The sequence below is a fragment of the Haplochromis burtoni genome, unplaced genomic scaffold (genome assembly GCF_018398535.1).
Source record: "Haplochromis burtoni strain Fernald_Lab_line unplaced genomic scaffold, NCSU_Asbu1 Contig_721, whole genome shotgun sequence".
NCBI classification, from domain to species: Eukaryota; Metazoa; Chordata; class Actinopteri; order Cichliformes; family Cichlidae; genus Haplochromis; species Haplochromis burtoni.
In genome coordinates, this window is record NW_024583082.1 from 1 (window position 1) to 16704 (window position 16704).

General features: G+C 36.6%; 2 protein-coding genes and 2 long non-coding RNA genes across 4 annotated transcripts; all 4 read right to left on the minus strand.

Annotated features, from left to right (window-relative positions):
* Positions 1-1944: 1944 nt before the first annotated feature.
* LOC121812661 (lithostathine-1-like) lies at positions 1945-3970 on the minus strand. The gene is made up of 4 exons (XM_042215450.1): positions 3936-3970; positions 3013-3180; positions 2471-2704; positions 1945-2060 (listed from the first exon to the last, which is right to left on the minus strand). Exons 1-4 carry the CDS (start codon positions 3967-3969, stop codon positions 1945-1947), a joined length of 552 nt encoding a protein of 183 aa, XP_042071384.1. The 5' UTR covers position 3970.
* A 4873-nt stretch (positions 3971-8843) lies between these two features.
* On the minus strand, positions 8844-11164 carry LOC102290831. Its single transcript, XR_006053229.1, has 7 exons — positions 11159-11164; positions 10989-11118; positions 10579-10836; positions 10183-10440; positions 9923-9928; positions 9534-9613; positions 8844-9436 (listed from the first exon to the last, which is right to left on the minus strand). It is a non-coding gene; the product is annotated as a receptor-type tyrosine-protein phosphatase H (long non-coding RNA).
* A 17-nt stretch (positions 11165-11181) lies between these two features.
* On the minus strand, positions 11182-11503 carry LOC121812665. The gene is made up of 2 exons (XR_006053231.1): positions 11399-11503; positions 11182-11245 (listed from the first exon to the last, which is right to left on the minus strand). It is a non-coding gene; the product is annotated as an uncharacterized LOC121812665 (long non-coding RNA).
* Positions 11504-11505: 2 nt separating this feature from the next.
* LOC121812663 (secretory phospholipase A2 receptor-like) lies at positions 11506-14313 on the minus strand (the record flags this gene model as incomplete). Its single annotated transcript, XM_042215451.1, has 7 exons — positions 14141-14313; positions 14001-14043; positions 13386-13553; positions 12948-13178; positions 12660-12759; positions 12051-12289; positions 11506-11639 (listed from the first exon to the last, which is right to left on the minus strand). Coding segments are annotated over exons 2-7 (906 nt in total), but the record flags the coding sequence as incomplete, so codon positions are not given.
* Between the last annotated feature and the right edge of the window lie 2391 nt (positions 14314-16704).

Consider the following 16704-nt stretch of genomic DNA (forward strand, 5'->3'; position numbering starts at 1 on the left):
GAGTTTTGCAAAATTAGCCAATAGTTACAAAAAATGTGCTTAAGCAATCAGAAAAAACTGTAAACAGATTTGGAGGAGCTAAATGTATCCTTAGTTGCGTTGGGTCTATTATCTATGTCAGGTAAATGAATCAAAACATCTGGACACAAAAATTGCCAAAGAAGAATTAGGAGGACCAATTGCGAAACTATGTTTTAAGTAGTTGAGAAGAAATGCGTCCACAGCAGATGACTCTGCATGTTTTAAAGCAGATGCCTATTGTGACAGGGACTTAACATTACTGCCATCTTGTGGCCATAGTCAGCTATTGTTCCTGGAAGCTGAATTAATTCCACTTGATAAAGGAACCACTAAAACAAGGCAGGTAGGCATTCTCATATCTGTGTTTGTATTAGCAATAGCTTGAGCTTCTCAAGCTGCTTGTAGCTGATTTTTTGCAGATTATGACAAAATTTTATGTAATATACATTCTGAAAGACATAGATTTGGAATCCCCCCAGAAATTCCTTATCAGCTGTCTCAGACAGATCCTCCACATTTGCTGGCACGCACAAATATCATCTTATGGGAAAGAACCTGTCAACTTCCAGTAGAGGAAGAAATCAGGAAGAAAAGATGGTGCTGGGTAGGGCATACTTAAACTGCCAACCAACATCCCAGGCAGGCTCTCAGGTGGATCCCTGAAGGCAAGGAAAAGAGAGGCTGCCCAAGAAACACCTGGCGACGAGACCTCGAGGCAGAAGTAAATAAGATGGGCTACACCCAGAGCCAACTAGAAAGAATGGCTCAGGAGAGAAATCTCTGGAGATGGACCTTACCCTGGGAGGGGTGAGGGGCAGTAGTTATACAGTGAGGAAAATATTTGTTATCTTACTGGTAAATGCAGTAATGCTGACTCCACTGCTTTTGATACTCGCCAACACAGAGTAGAGAGTGAATGTGTATTTAGTTCCAGCAGTGAGAGACGAGACTGTGTGATTTACTGGTCCATTTCCAGCTGGTGCACTGATGCTTGCCTCTGTACTATTAAACTGGAAAATAAAGTTGACATTGTTGTTGACTTTATTCCACTGCAGAGTGATGCTGCTCTCATTATGGGCCGTTGATCTGAAGTTTACTGTAAATGACAGAAATGACATAAAAAACCCTGAAATGTCTTTTATATAGTTTTGTGATCAGTAGATTTGAATTGCATTTAGCTGGGCTGAAAACAACATGTACTCTCACTTTGATCTTAAAGGACTACTCATACACTACTAATTCCTAAACCAAAGTGCTGGTTTTAGTATTAATATTCAGTAACAAATAAATTGCCTTAATAGAAATATGTTTATTCGATGCAGGCTTTTCCATCTGTTAAGTATGTGAGAGTAGAAATTAGATCTATTACTTGTAGTAAAACAGATGGATGGAAAGTTCTTGGAACACAATTCATCCGACCATCGTCCTGAGTCACTGAAATCTGCAGCAACACACTGCTCATTTCCAGAGTCTGGTTGCCCAGTGGCCCAGTATTGAAATAGATAGTCAGTCCCATCAGACCACACCTTTTGCCGATAGAGACCGATCCACACAAAAACTCCATTTGCTAGGACCGCGATCTTCTGACTTTCTGTCTGATTTCTTACACTGCAAGAAGAAGAGTTGGATTTTGAATACAGAGGAAAAATCTCTCTCTCTCTCTTTTTTTTTCTTCTTCAAATTTTCAAAGACAGTGTATTGAGTGGCTATTTAAAGATTTGACAATAACTTTTAATTAACAGAGGAATTGATATTTTATATAAAGCAAATACTTTTAAAATTTTCTATGACTTTAAACCAATTTTCATTTAAAACATAGTTTTAAATGAAAATTTAAAACTATGTTTTAGTTTGCCCAAATTTCGTTGGGAAAAAATTGCCAGAACAGAAAAAGGTAACTTGTGTTGTGCCTTAAAGTCTTCTTTAGTGGATACTATACCTGGCTAGATCAACATAATTCTTTCTGCAGAAACTCTGAGCATCAGTCCAATTTACAGTACTGTTAACCTTAACAAAGGATGCTTCACCATTTATTGTACCTGCAAAAATACAGAAATAATGAACCAGTAGACTGATAGGTTGGACTAGCTGGTGAAATAGTTTTTATAAAATGTGTGCGAAGTTCAGGAAATGAAAAGTGAGACCTAATAGTAGATTTATGATCTAGATCAGGGGTGGGGAACTCCAGGCCTCAAGTGTCGGTGTCCTGTAAGTTTTAGATGTGTCCTTTATCCAAAACAGCTGATTCAAATAGCTAAATGACCTCCTTAACATGTCTTGAAGTTCTCCAGAGGGCAAACTAATCATTTGATCCAGGGTAATATCTAAAACCTGCAGGACACCGGCCCTTGAGGCTGGAGCTCCCCACCCCTGATCTAGACTGAGTAGGTCGAAATGATTTAGGAGAAATATTTGACACATTGTTAATTCTTACTCCATGTAAACTCACCATTATAGCACACAAAGAAGTATTTATCACCACAATCACGGTCATCCCATCTATCACTGTATAGACTCCCACTTAAAAGTGCCACACAGTACTGTTGCTGTCCATTAAGATTGTTGGGCGAACCAGGGTACCAGTTTCTAAATGCTGCCTCTCCCACGCCATAGAAGCTGCTGTCATTTAGGGACCATCTCCAACTGTTCTGCAGGTCATCATGGAGACCTATCCATGCCTTACCTGTTTAAAAAGATGCAAATTGTTGTTTTCTGTATTCCTTTAAGGTTTCTCAAGAATTTGTTTTTTGTGAACTTAAAATAGAATAAAATAATCTTTTAACTGTCCCACAAGGGGAAATTTGGTTGTAACAGCAGCCAGAAAGACACATATACAAACAAACAGTACACAGGACACAGAACAGAAACATAGACAATTTTTTTTTCTTACATATTTACATTAAGGACAATGGTTACTATAAACAGAGTGTAATTGTATATATTTCTACAGTTTGTTATGTATGATTTATATTTCCAATATCAAGAACTCACCTGTGTTTGATGCAGTACTTGTGACAGCATAAAGATCAGCTGTGTTTTCTATGGTTGCCAGGTCAGTGTAGACATTTCTGCAGTGACTCTGTGCATCTGTCCATGTCTTTGAGGTGCTCACAAAGTAGTACTGACGAGTCTGACAAAAGGCAACACTAACCAGTGCTCCTGAAATAAGGCACTATTTAAATTTTGCAACACTCAAAAAAACATAATATATTATAGTTTATACTGTGGAGAGGGAATATGGATAAAATAGGTTTAGAAATATTACTGTAGGTTTCCCAAAGTGTCTTATATAAGAATCTACTAACTTATAGGTCAACAGTGAAATAGATTTTTTTAAGGTCCTGTTATTGTTTTATTATTTCTTCATATACTTAAAGACATTGTTTTTCTCACATTCATTCTTACACATACAGCAAGAAGAAAATTCCTATTCTATCTCTTTATGTCATTGACTGGATTATACTTCCATATAGCTGTGCTGAAATGTTGAAATTCAGTGTGTTGATACGCTGATGAATGCTACACTGAACCTACCCTAAACAGCACTGAATTTAAACTCTAATACCAAGAATATTTGTCCTCTGCAGGCTTAGCTAGCTTTTGTTTTAGTTTCAGTCTTAAAAAACAATCGAAAAGTTTTACATAAATATGGTGAAGTACGCGTCAAACAGTATTCATAACAGATTAAGAATAGTCTTTTCAACCATTTAGTTTCTTTTGCCATATTACAAAAATCTAAAATCATGACTACAGCGACAAATTTAGTGCCCTATAGAAAACATTTATAGCTGATAGATATAACTTTTTTTAAGCTGACCTCTCTGTTGCATGTTATGTAGAAACACCTGTATGTAGGTAGGATTGAAAGAAGATTGCTTAAGCTGAAATTCTTTTTAAGAAAAAGTGTCACCAACCTGTTAAGGCAAAGATGATCAATCTATAGTCCATTAGTCAAAACTGTAAAAAAAGCCACAATGTTAAACAGCCTATTTTAAATGAATATACCTTCAGTAAAATACATGTAGATATGTGCAGAGAAACTCATCCTTATATATATATAACCTTTTAACAAAATACAGTAAATATAGATTGTTCTTACCAAGTCCAAGAATAGAAATACTTAAAACACCTCTCAGTATTCATTGAGTAAGATGTCAATGTAGAAATATTAGTTCTCACCTTCTGCTGCGACTGTTTAAAGATCGTTCTCATGGGTGTAGCTAAGACAAAAGGAAGTAAAACTTTTTCTGTAACAATGACTTATCAGATATCAGGAAGAACAGTCTAAACCTTACAGACATTTCTTGTATTCACTACTTTGATGTAATACAAATTCTTTCAAAAACCAACCTGTCTCAGTGCTTATCTCTTTTTGTCTCATATTACAGCATAACATAGTGCTGATTTATCTGTTATTTCCTTTTTCCTTCTTGGTAAAAAAAATACTTTACAACACCAGTTACAACTCCAGTGAACAAAAATATTGGATGATGTGTAAAATCATTTGTGGCGGAGGGACAGCCTTCTGCTGCATATGACTGGGAGTGAGGGGAGGAAGACAGGATAAAAGACACAGTGTGGAAGAGAGCCAGAGATTAATAATAACTGATCATTAAGCTAGGACAGCCACTGATGTTTCTTCATTAGTGACAGTTTTCTTGCGTCCACATTTTGGCAAATCCAACACTGAACCAGTTTCACGAAACTTGGCAAGCAGTTTGCTGACTGTAGCATGGGAGATGGGTGGTCTCGTAGGGTGTCTTGCATTGAAATCTGCTGCAATGACCCGGTTACTGTGTTCACCAGATATCAACACAATTTCGATCCGCTCCTCACGTGTTAACCTCTTCGACATGTCAATGGCTGCGAACAAAGAGAAACTTGTAAATAACTCATGAAAGAATAAAGTTACATTGAAACCAAGCACACCATTGTTTTTCTTGTGACATTACCAATAAGTTTGATGTGTCACATGGCCCTCTTCCTATTGAAAAAACAAAAGTTTGTATCCAAAGTCTAAATGGCCACCATGGTCACCACCTATCTTGAGGAGTTTGCCCCCTCACATATACTAATGTGCCACAAACAGGACTTTAATATCACCAACCATTCCCGTGTTATTACGGTGTATCCATGTAAATGGCCCACCCTGTACTTTAAAATAATCTGGGAAGTGCAGCCTGAGATCGAAGTGTTCTATTGGAGTGATACGGTACTATGTCTTTAATATAAGATGTGACCTGAGTATTGAAGACCTTGCATATGAGGAGAGAGTTTTAAATTTGATTCTGGATTCAACAGAGAGCCAATGAAAAGAAATCAGTATTGAAGAAATATGCTCCCTCGTTCGAACCAGTACTCCCTCTGCAACATTTTGGATTAGCTGAAGGCTGAGTTTTTAGGACTGAAAACGATTTACAGTAGTCCAGCCTAGAAATAATAAATGCATCCACTAGTTTTTCAGTATCACGCTGTAATGGGATGTTTCTAATTTTAGAGATATAGCAAATGTATGCAAAGGTTTAAGTCAGACATGTGAAACTCAAGGGCTGTGATGCAATTATATCTGGTTTATGAGATGATTTCACATGTCACTTATTATTTGCCCATTAGTATGTGGGCTGCATTATAGCATGTGACAATAATTAAAAGCTACACCATTCATAATGTAAATCTCATAGAGGAGATTTGTGACAGTAAATAGACTGTGTAAATTATTTGATGTAAAACAGATCATGTGAAGATGTGAAAATCCACTGTCATGATCTTTAATATTTAACATACTAAGTGAGGCCTGTGAGTGCTTTTTTTTTTTTTTTTAAATTCTTGTTTGTTTGTTTTGTATATTCTCACCTCAGGGGAATGTCCTTGGAAGATTGCACCTGATTGCATCAGACCAGCAAACTGCCAGAATGTGTGTGTGTGTGTGTGTGTGTGTTTGTACAAATGAACAGATTCTCAGTGCATTTCCCTGTAAAAACATGAAACATAGGTGGGTATCAATATTTTAATCCTAAGTAATGCCTGTAGGTCAATATACAGTGCATGGTTTAATGTTTAACTGTGTTCATTATTAATGTTTAAGGTCTTAGTCATGGGCTTAGATAGGATTTGGGGTAGTAAATCAGACCCTCTGTGACAAATACCTTGGTGTAGGGTATTAGGAAATAAAGTAAAAAATGTATCAGCTTTTTACTTCCTCATTGCTCTGATAGAATACAAACCCCATGAAACCGAACCCAACGTATCAGTGTACGTATTTTTTGTCGGGCTGCATGGCGTAACAGCAGTCTGGCGAGGAAGGAGCGGCTAGCAGGTCCAGCGGGCATATGGTGTGGAGGTTAGCTGGATAACTCGAAGCCAGTCAGTTAAATCAAACAACATACCTTTATTCGTTGTCAGCAACAAAAGACCATACAAGCCAGGTCTCCACAGCTCTACTAGGTCGTACATACATCTGCAAAGATCAGTAGTCGCCGGCGCCAGCCCGTTACAACGGTAAGGTTTCTCCTAAGAACAGAGCATGAACAGCATGGAATGGCTGCCACCACCCTAGTGGTGCTATAATACAATACGGGCTGTTACAATGCTAAATGCTTGAGTTGCTTTCATGTGATTGGATATATGTGAAAACCTGCATTTGAACATATACCTAATAAAGTGGCTGATGAGTGTATGATGGGCAGCCAGATATTCTCCTTAGGAGTATTTTTAGATCACAGTTCTGTACTTTTGGAATTATAGAACTGAATAAGTTTGATTATAAGTTTGATAATAATGACTCATTAACATGTGAGAAGGATATGTATCTCACTTAGAACCTCAACTGCTCTGTTTTCTTTTGGGTTCCATGATTTTTTTTTTGTCTTCTTTATTTCATTGTTGGTTTGTAGTCACAGAGTCTATGTTTGATCAGCAGAGTAAGACATGTTATGCTAATTCATAATTTCTGTTTATGAACTGAGAATATATAAGTTTTGAATGCATATATTCTGCTGGGTGATTATTCTAAAGGGTTTGGCTCTGATGACTGAGTGGTTTAGTTAGACTCACCCTTGTTCGCTTCCATGTAAAATAGGACGGCTGCCGTCAGATTCCTTAAGCTGGATAATTTCGTCACATTATCAAACTTAGGTAACAGTTCATCTGCATATTTTAATACAACATCTGGAGACTTCCTGTTGCTTTTTCACTCTGTAAAACAAACGGTGGATGCAGCAGCACCAAAGTTTGCTTTTCTTTCACTCTACAAGAGCTCACTGTCTCGGTAATCGCTCCACCTTTTTGTTCTTGGCGGTGTGGGAACAGATTCTGGCACCACGTGAAACTATGCCAGAATCATCCTCACTGCTTCTGTTTTGTCATTAGCGTGTGTGGGCTTAATGTTGTCAAACATTTTGTTCACACACTGCTCATAAATACGTTTGTATTGCAGGTTTGTTTTTCGGGTTAAAACATTCGCATTTGCGCTTCCATGTTGACAATGGCGTGCTACAGAGCCGTGCCTTAAACAAAGTATCAAAGCAAGGAATCTGTGTTGAGAATTTTTTAATTTAATTATTAAATGTACTCGATGACAAGTCGCAGCCCTGTTTGGTACACATGGTAAATATAGTTATTAACAATTCTGTGTATGGTTGTCCAGCTGCACCATCGCACACAAAAAGGCCCTTCACAGGGTCATTAATATGGCCCCAAAAATCATTGGACATCCTCTTACCCCCCCTGTTCAGCACTGTCGCAAGAGGGCATGCAGAATCCTACGGGACTGCACACACCAGAACACCAGGTGTTTAAGCTGCTGCCATCTGGCAGGAGATTCAGGCTGCTGAGGTCGTGGACAAACAGACTCATGGACAGCTTTTACGATAGGGCAATAGCCCTAATCATTGCTAACAGCTGACCTGATTGGCTACTTCCCTGGACTTTTTGTTAGGCAAACATAATAATAATAATAATGATAATAATAATAATATTGTGAAATAAACATACACTCATTCTTTCTATTTATCATTCTTACACCTTAAAGAACCATGAGGTGCAGGTTGGTGCTATATGAACAGAATCTTGCCCAAATATATTTGGCATGGAGACTGGAGTAGGCAGAGACTGAACCATCACCTTCCAACAGATTCCAGTAGATGACCTGCTCTATCTCTGGACCTAGAGCCTCCCCTTATGTTTGGTTCTGTATGTCCAGCTGCTCAATATGTGGCTCTTGGCTCACTGTAAGTCAGTCTACCCTTCTGAAGAAAAAGTATAGGGAATGATAAGTATGTATCACTTGGTTGATATATACTTACACACCGATGAATGAATGACAGGCATTTTGGGGTTTAGTATCTTGTCCAAGGACACTTTGACATGTGGTCTGTGGGTCTGTGGTCTCTCTTCTGATAAATAGACTACCAGTGTGACCTCCTGAGTCCTGTGTCCAGTAAGCTGCCCTGGACAGTCAGGGCAGTGAATTAATGCTGTATGGCAACTCTTCCTGTTGCTACGTCACATTAGCTTACAGTTGTTGATTCTGATCCCAAAAGATTCAAAGTGGAACGCAAATAGATACTAATAAATAACTATCAATATTTTAATTTAGTTTATTGCATACCCAGCTGCTCACTCTTCTACACTCTGGACAGGTCACCAGTTTATTGCAGAGCTAACAAAGACAGACTGCCCTTCAGACAATGACAGGAGTACGGAGCACTCAGAAAAAATGTGGCAGACACCAGGAAAAAAATGATAAGAGAACTAAACACTATGTAGAAAGAAACAGCAAAAAAAAAAAAAAGTCCACCTCTGCTGTGATCTTGACAATATTTATTTAAAATGTGTGGCCATCAGAAATATGGCAACACTGACAAAAAAGAAGTGATAAGGAATTTGACGTTAGACATGATCTCAGCTAGATTGATTCTCCTTTTCCAGACCTACAACAAAAGCAATACCACTGTAATTACTTTTATTTCCAGCAAGGGGTGCAAGGGAGTTACATTAACGCAGTATTCTGTTTGTTCAAATAGATACCATAAAAATATAACTCATCGGTTTAGAAAGATAATGATATAGCATAAATGCCCACAGTATTTAATTTAATTGCATTATCACATTTAAAACACTGATAAACAAAACTTTGCACACCTGTTATTAACTTCTGAGCAACAAAGATTACAAAAAGGTCAAGATAACATTTAACTTGTTAATGACCTCTGCTGCTGCTCAGTACCCAGAATACAAACAATTATGTATATGGAGATCTTCAAAAATGGTCAATCAAATTAATTCTTGTTCCAGTTTGAGGAAATTAATTGGAAATTTGTAAAGTATAAAGCACTTTTCTCCACTAGTGTCATGGTTTAACCTTCAGATTCCTCAGGGATAAAACCTGTGGCTGTAATCCATGTTGTCTGAAGAACTAGAGGCGGAGGAAAACAGAAAAAAGGCTTCATGTTATCGCTGGACAAAGTGAATATAAGTATGAAAAAAGAAAATAAAACAGAGGTTAGTCTGACCTCTTCCAGTCTCTCCTGAATGTCCGACTCTGACAGCTGAACAAATGCCCGCAGTCTCGCTTTCAGTCCAATAACATAATCTGTTTACACAAAAAACAAAAACAAATGTTACACTAATTAATAATGACATAATGATCCTGAAATCTTTATTTATAAAAGAAATTAAAGGAGTATTTATTCTTGGATACTGTATTTAAATGTATGTTGTTATTCACAGCATCCAAGTTTTTGTTAATTAGGATTGTAGAGATATACATGCAATGCATTATGAAGTAAATTACAGAAATGTTGTAAATGGTCAAATGATACAAACACAGGTATACAAACAATATACATGACCAAAAATGCTTTGGGAGGATACAGTAAATGAAAGAAAGGCAAATACTTACTAGGCCCTTTGAATGTAGAAAGTAGAATCAGTTATGCATTTACAGGGAGAGAAAACAAAATGGAATTAACTATAAACACAATATCTACATGCAAATTGATTCTTCAACACTAATAAACAAGGAAAACAATCACATGCACTGATGAGCAGCAAAAGGAAGATGCAACAACAACAACAAGAAAAACTAAACCAAAGAAAAAAGTCAAAAACAAAACAAAACCTGTTATTCTTCCAGCTTGTACTCATCATTAATTTACTCACCAGTGACTGCAGTAATGCTGACTCCACTGCTTCTGACGTTCTCAAACACAGAGTAGAGAGTGAATGTGTATTGAGTTCCAGCAGTGAGAGATGAGACGGTGTGATTCACTGGTCCATTTCCAGCTGGTGCACTGACGCTTGTCTCTGTACCATTAAACTGGAGAACAAAGCTGACATTGTTGTTGACTTTATTCCACTGCAGAGTGATGCTGGTTTCATTTTGTCCTGATGATATGAGGTTTTGTGCATTTGAAGGAGCTAAAAAAAATGAGAAAAAGTAAGTTTCAAAAATTCTTCAAATTGATTTCTCACTAGTTAAAAACATCAAAAATTATACTTTTGATATTTCAATTTTTGAAATATTGTATTGCAGTTTAAATCAATTGATTAACTCACCAGTGACTGCAGTAATGCTGACTCCACTGCTTCTGACGTTCTCAAACACAGAGTAGAGAGTGAATGTGTATTGAGTTCCAGCAGTGAGAGATGAGACTGTGTGATTCACTGGTCCATTTCCAGCTGGTGCACTGATGCTTGTCTCTGTACCATTAAACTGGAGAACAAAGCTGACATTGTTGTTGACTTTATTCCACTGCAGAGTGATGCTGGTTTCATTTTGTCCTGATGATATGAGGTTTTGTGCATTTGAAGGAGCTAAATGGAAAAATGAGAAAATAAAGTAAGTTTCAAAAATTCTTCAAAATTGATTTCTCACTAGTTAAAAACAGTCAAAAATTATACTTTTGAATTATTATCAGTATTTTTGAAAATATTGTATTGCAGTTTAAATCAATTGATTAACTCACCAGTGACTGCAGTAATGCTGACTCCACTGCTTCTGACGTTCTCAAACACAGAGTAGAGAGTGAATGTGTATTGAGTTCCAGCAGTGAGAGATGAGACGGTGTGATTACTGGTCCATTTCCAGCTGGTGCACTGATGCTTGTCTCTGTACCATTAAACTGGAGAACAAAGCTGACATTGTTGTTGACTTTATTCCACTGCAGAGTGATGCTGGTTTCATTTTGTCCTGATGATATGAGGTTTTGTGCATTTGAAGGAGCTAAATGGAAAAATGAGAAAATAAAGTAAGTTTCAAAAATTCTTCAAAATTGATTTCTCACTAGTTAAAAACAGTCAAAAATTATACTTTTGAATTATTATCAGTATTTTTTGAAAATATTGTATTGCAGTTTAAATCAATTGATTAACTCACCAGTGACTGCAGTAATGCTGACTCCACTGCTTCTGACGTTCTCAAACACAGAGTAGAGAGTGAATGTGTATTGAGTTCCAGCAGTGAGAGATGAGACGTGTGATTACTGGTCCATTTCCAGCTGGTGCACTGATGCTTGTCTCTGTACCATTAAACTGGAGAACAAAGCTGACATTGTTGTTGACTTTATTCCACTGCAGAGTGATGCTGGTTTCCGTTTGTCCCGTTAGACTGAACGTCACTGTCATGGCAGAAAGCATAGAAAGTCACAACATTTATTTTGCCCATTAATGATTTCAAAGACAATGCAGTAACAAGTAAGCAATTCTTTGAACTATTGACTGACATAACCATTTAAGGTAAAATACACTTTTGAATCAGTTTTTAATTTACACTTGTACCTAAGTTTTTGCCACTTGTATACTCACAGCAGATGATATTCCTCATTAATAATAATTTAAGACACGTGGTTACTGCCTGTGTTTTTATATAAGCGTATATAATAAAACCTGTATACTGTATTTTCACTATATTTTGCTTGGATCTTGGCTTCGCATAAACAAAAAGTAACAACAATAAGTACATTTTTAAATTTTTTTATGCAGAACTTAACATCTATGTAGGATGTGAGAGTAGAAATTAGATCTATTACTTGTTGTAAAACAGATTGATGAAAAGCTGTTGGAGCACAATTCATCCAACCATCGTCCCGAGTCACTGAAATCTGCAGCAACACACTGCTCATATCCAGAGTCTGGTTGCCCAGTGGCCCAGAATTGAAACAGAGAGTCACTCCCATCAGACCACACCTTTTGCCGATACAGACCAATCCACACAAAGCTTCCATTTGCTGTGACTTTGATCTTGTCATTTTCTGTCTGATTTCGTATACTGTAAGAAGGCATGCAGAACTTTGAATACAGAGTTTAAACAATAGACATCTAAGCATCTAACACATAGTTTCACACACTTATTGTTCATCACTTATGTATCTTATTATGTTCTTTTGGAAACATAGTACCTTATGTGACAATTCAAGGATTTAGTGACACACTGAAAGTTAAACACTTTATGATAAATTAATTTTAATAATTCAACATTTACATCTTGTAGGTAAAGAGACATCATTGAATGTGTAGTGCAACCTTAATTGAAATGAATGAAAAGGCCATCGTGTCTGCATCTCATTTTCATGACTTCATAATCTTAGAAACTAATATTATTTCTTGTAGTCGTCAGTAGGGATGGATGAATCCTGTACCTGGGTAGATCAACATAATTGTTCCTGCAGAAACTCTGAGCATCAGTCCAGTTCATAAACAAATTAACCTTAACAAAAGATTCTTGACCATTTATTGTACCTGGAAATATATGGAAGAAGAGAAGAAATATAACATGTCAGAATGGATATCTGTAAAATCTCTAATATGTGTTGTGTTCATTGAGAAAAAAAGTGATCTAATTATAGATTTTTTCATAATTGTGGCGGAAAAACATTTCTTACTGTGCAAACCATCAAAAATATTCTGTATAATTCTTATAAACTTACCATTATAGCACACAAAGTTTAGGATGTCGTCACAGTCACGGTCATCCCATTCACCATTGTATGGACTCCCACTTAAAAGTGCCACACAGTATTGCTGTCCATTAAGATTGTTGGGCTCATTAGTGTACCAGTTTCTAAATGTTGTCTCCCCTTGACCGTAGAAGCTGCTGTCATTTAGGGACCATCTCCAACTGTTTTCCAGGTCATCATGGAGACCTATCCATGCCTTACCTGTTCAAAAAGATGTTCATTAAATAAAAACAAGACTTTTCAATTCAGAAATAACCACAAACTGGAATTGTTGTTCTTCTTTAACAAGCCGAAGTATATAATTTTTTAGTTTTATGTAATCCATTTACATTTCTCAAGATGTTGGGAGTTTGTTTTATATGTATAGTCATATATATTACATTTATAATACTAGTTTTAAGAGCTTACTTGTGTTTGTTGCAATGCTTCTGACAGCATTAACGTCAGCTGTGCTTTCTATGGTGGCCAGGTCAGTGTAGACATCTCTGCAGTGGCTCTGTGCCTCCGTCCAGTTCAGTGAGGTGCTCACATAGTAGTACTGATGAGTTTGACCAAATGTACCATTAACCAGCGCTCCTGAAATAAAGCATTGTCTTTTATTTTGGTAGTGTTCAATTTAACATTACTGTAAGGTTTCACAGAACTTTGTTCTCCTTTGTGACATTTTTGTTTGGCAGCAACTTTTAAGCAAAACAAACAAACAAACAATCAAATAAAATAAATCAAAAATCTCTTTGCAAAGTGCTATTATTGATTCATATTTTTAATATATAGATATTATCATGAATTTATAGCTTTCATCTTTTCTTTTGTATTCATGCTTACCCATTTACCAAAATCTTAACCTAAATAAAATACACTCTACAGGAAAACAACATTCACAAATGTTTTTTGTTTAGTTCCCCCCCCATATTTCCCTGTGTATATAGGTTTCATATTTCCCTGTGTATATAGGTTTCTGGAGCTGTAATTGTTCAGAACAAACAAAAGTACAAACAGAATTAATCAAAAAGATGCACCAACCTATCAGCACAAAGATGATCACCGTATAATCCATGAGTTACAACTAAGAAAAGATGAACAACAGTGTAATTAGTTACATTATTAGCTCATTCAGCCATATTTTGGAGTGGATAAATAAAGTGGATATAGATTGTTCTTACCACTATTTTAACTCCACGTACTTCAGATGTTTCTAAGTGTGCATGCTGCTTAGCACTAACCTGTCGAAAAACTTGTTTATAGTCTTACCATTGCTCAGTGAGTATTTAAAGATCATGTGAACAGCATAGATAAGAATTAAGGAAGTAAAAGAGAATCCTTTGTGCTGAATCGCTCCATGCTAGTAACAGAAAGTAAAATCTAAAAGCATGTAGCCTTATTCTTTACTGCACTGGTCACAGGAAATACAATTTCTTTCCAAAGGAAAGTGTACACATTTTTTTCATATCCATTGTATCTTTAGAAATATATTTAATTTGAAAATTGGTGGCCTGTTTGATACTTATTTTATCTGCTGTATCACTGGTTGACTTTTATGAATGCTTTGAGTAGCTTTTATCATGAATGTTTAGAACTTGTTAACAGGAGCAATGGCACTGCCTAAGTGAACACATGGGAACTTTTGTTTTTAGTATGATAAAATCTAACGTCCTGCATTTTTGCTCCACTTCACTTCACAGTAATTGTCAAATGGTGTCATTCATCATCCTTTTGTCGATTTAAAGATTAGTCGATTCCTCCATACCTTGCCTGATTGCTCAGCTATAGTTGTGGGAAACATCAGGCATATCTATACTGTCAGAAATTGCTCTGAGTCTGGAGGACTTTGCTTGTCACTGTGATTTGCCTGCCAACTCTTGGATGTGCTTCTCTCTATTCAGCCTGGAGCTTGTCGTACCCTTCCTCTGCACCGGTTGAGTTTCTAATAAACCTCTTAAACCTGTTTGCAAAGGAATCCAGTTGTTCATGAGCATCCAGATTCATTGGCAGTGTTCAACTTCATTTCACCATAGATAGAATCTGCTTATTACTGTCTCCCAAATGTTTGCAGATCTTCTGATAGCTGTGCAGATTTTACTTTCAAGTTTGTATTTTTTAAAAATCCAACTTTTGTGTAGGAAGTCTTGCTGTTTTTGTATACTACATTTAGAAATGCAAACCAATCACTATGGGAACTAAACACAAGACAGAGACTCTAAAGTGCAAAACATCAGTCTCTGCCATGGTTTGAACATTACTCTTTTGCAGTGTGCAACAGTCAGGAACTAGTTTGCCTTTCCCATCTCTATTAGCAAGACCGTTCTGTAGTATTTTAAATGGTTAAAGTACATTTTAAAATGTATTACCTCAATATCATAAAAGCACAGTCAGAAAAAAAACAAACAAAACTATTATTGCAAACAAGAATGATCTGACTGACAGAAAGATCTTTCATGTTCTTCTACATCCAAAATCTATATTAGAATTGTGGAAAAATAAAAAATTGAAGTGGTTCCAGTGACTCATTCCAAGTCCAAACCTCAACCCAGCTGGGTCCTCAGTAAAGGTTGAAGTAAAATATGTTATACTATCATTACTATGTCTAAGAAAAAGAAACACTCCAAATGCCTCTGTTGGTATGCTGTCAAGGTTTATCAGTGCACAGCTACTGCTGGACTCTTTAAAGAGCATTCTTGCGTGTATAGCAATGCAAAAGTATAACAAAATTTTCTGTAGCTTGGCACCGGTATCAGGACAGAAAAATCGAAAACATTTTTTCTTCCTTATCTTTTTTTGCTTCACTGCTTTCATACAATGACAGTTTGTTCAAGGTCAACCTCTATTGTCCCTGTGTCTATCCTTTTTTAGGTCACATGACATAGGGCTGTGTTATTTCTTTATGCAGTAACAGGTTCCTTCTGGGTAAAATATGTAGTCACAAACAGTTCTCAGTCCTACAAGAAAAAAGCAGGTTATTTAGTTTTTGTGTGACATGACACCTTACAAGGCATCTCTTTAGGATAACTAACAGGCTTCTCCAGCTCACCTGTGGCAAAAAGATAGACTAAACTCTTGTACATGTCTATAATTCTGCCACACCAGCTGTACAACATCATAGACTATGGTGGTGGGACATTAAACACTTCTAACACTTCATGATAGGAAGTGGCACTGGCCAACCAGAGCGGCCAACCAGTACAAATACACTGGAAACTTCAGGTTATTTGCCCACCCATGGTCCTTGGAAGAACCTTTGCTTTGTTTCCCTCTTCAACATAGAAGTGGGCTTTAGGGCGGGACAGTTGATTGGTTGATTGATCACATTGGTGTCATTATGAACATAAACTAATGTTAAGTCTATTAGCCGCAACCGACCAACCACATGACGTCACGTTTAAAACTTTTACTTTACGCACTTATTTCTAAATTCAGCTTTACAGACAGAGTTACATCTATGTCCGTTTTTGAGAGCAGGGATGAGTGGTGTAAATGAGCTTTTATGTGTATAGCTTTTCATGTCCCCTTTAAACAGGAATTATTCTTACAAATATATGTATATCTATTTTTAGTCTTATATTTTTACATATAATATTTAAACTAAAAAAAGATTCCAGGAGATTAATATTTTTGTTTATAACCTTTCAAAATCCAACATGTTTCTCCGTAATGTACTCTAAACTTTGAGTATTAATGAAGCAAAACATCTGACCAGTAATGAATAGACTTTATGACACAAGAAGAAGCA

Excerpts from the sequence above, each read along its gene's own strand:
- LOC121812661 (XM_042215450.1), bottom strand. The coding sequence starts at position 3,969 with ATGGACTATAGATTGATCATCTTTGCCTTAACAG. Across the intron at positions 3,181-3,935 it reads GATCATCTTTGCCTTAACAG|GAGCACTGGTTAGTGTTGCC; the intron begins GTTGGTGACACT and ends GCCTTATTTCAG. Across the intron at positions 2,705-3,012 it reads AAGTACTGCATCAAACACAG|GTAAGGCATGGATAGGTCTC; the intron begins GTGAGTTCTTGA and ends CTTTTTAAACAG.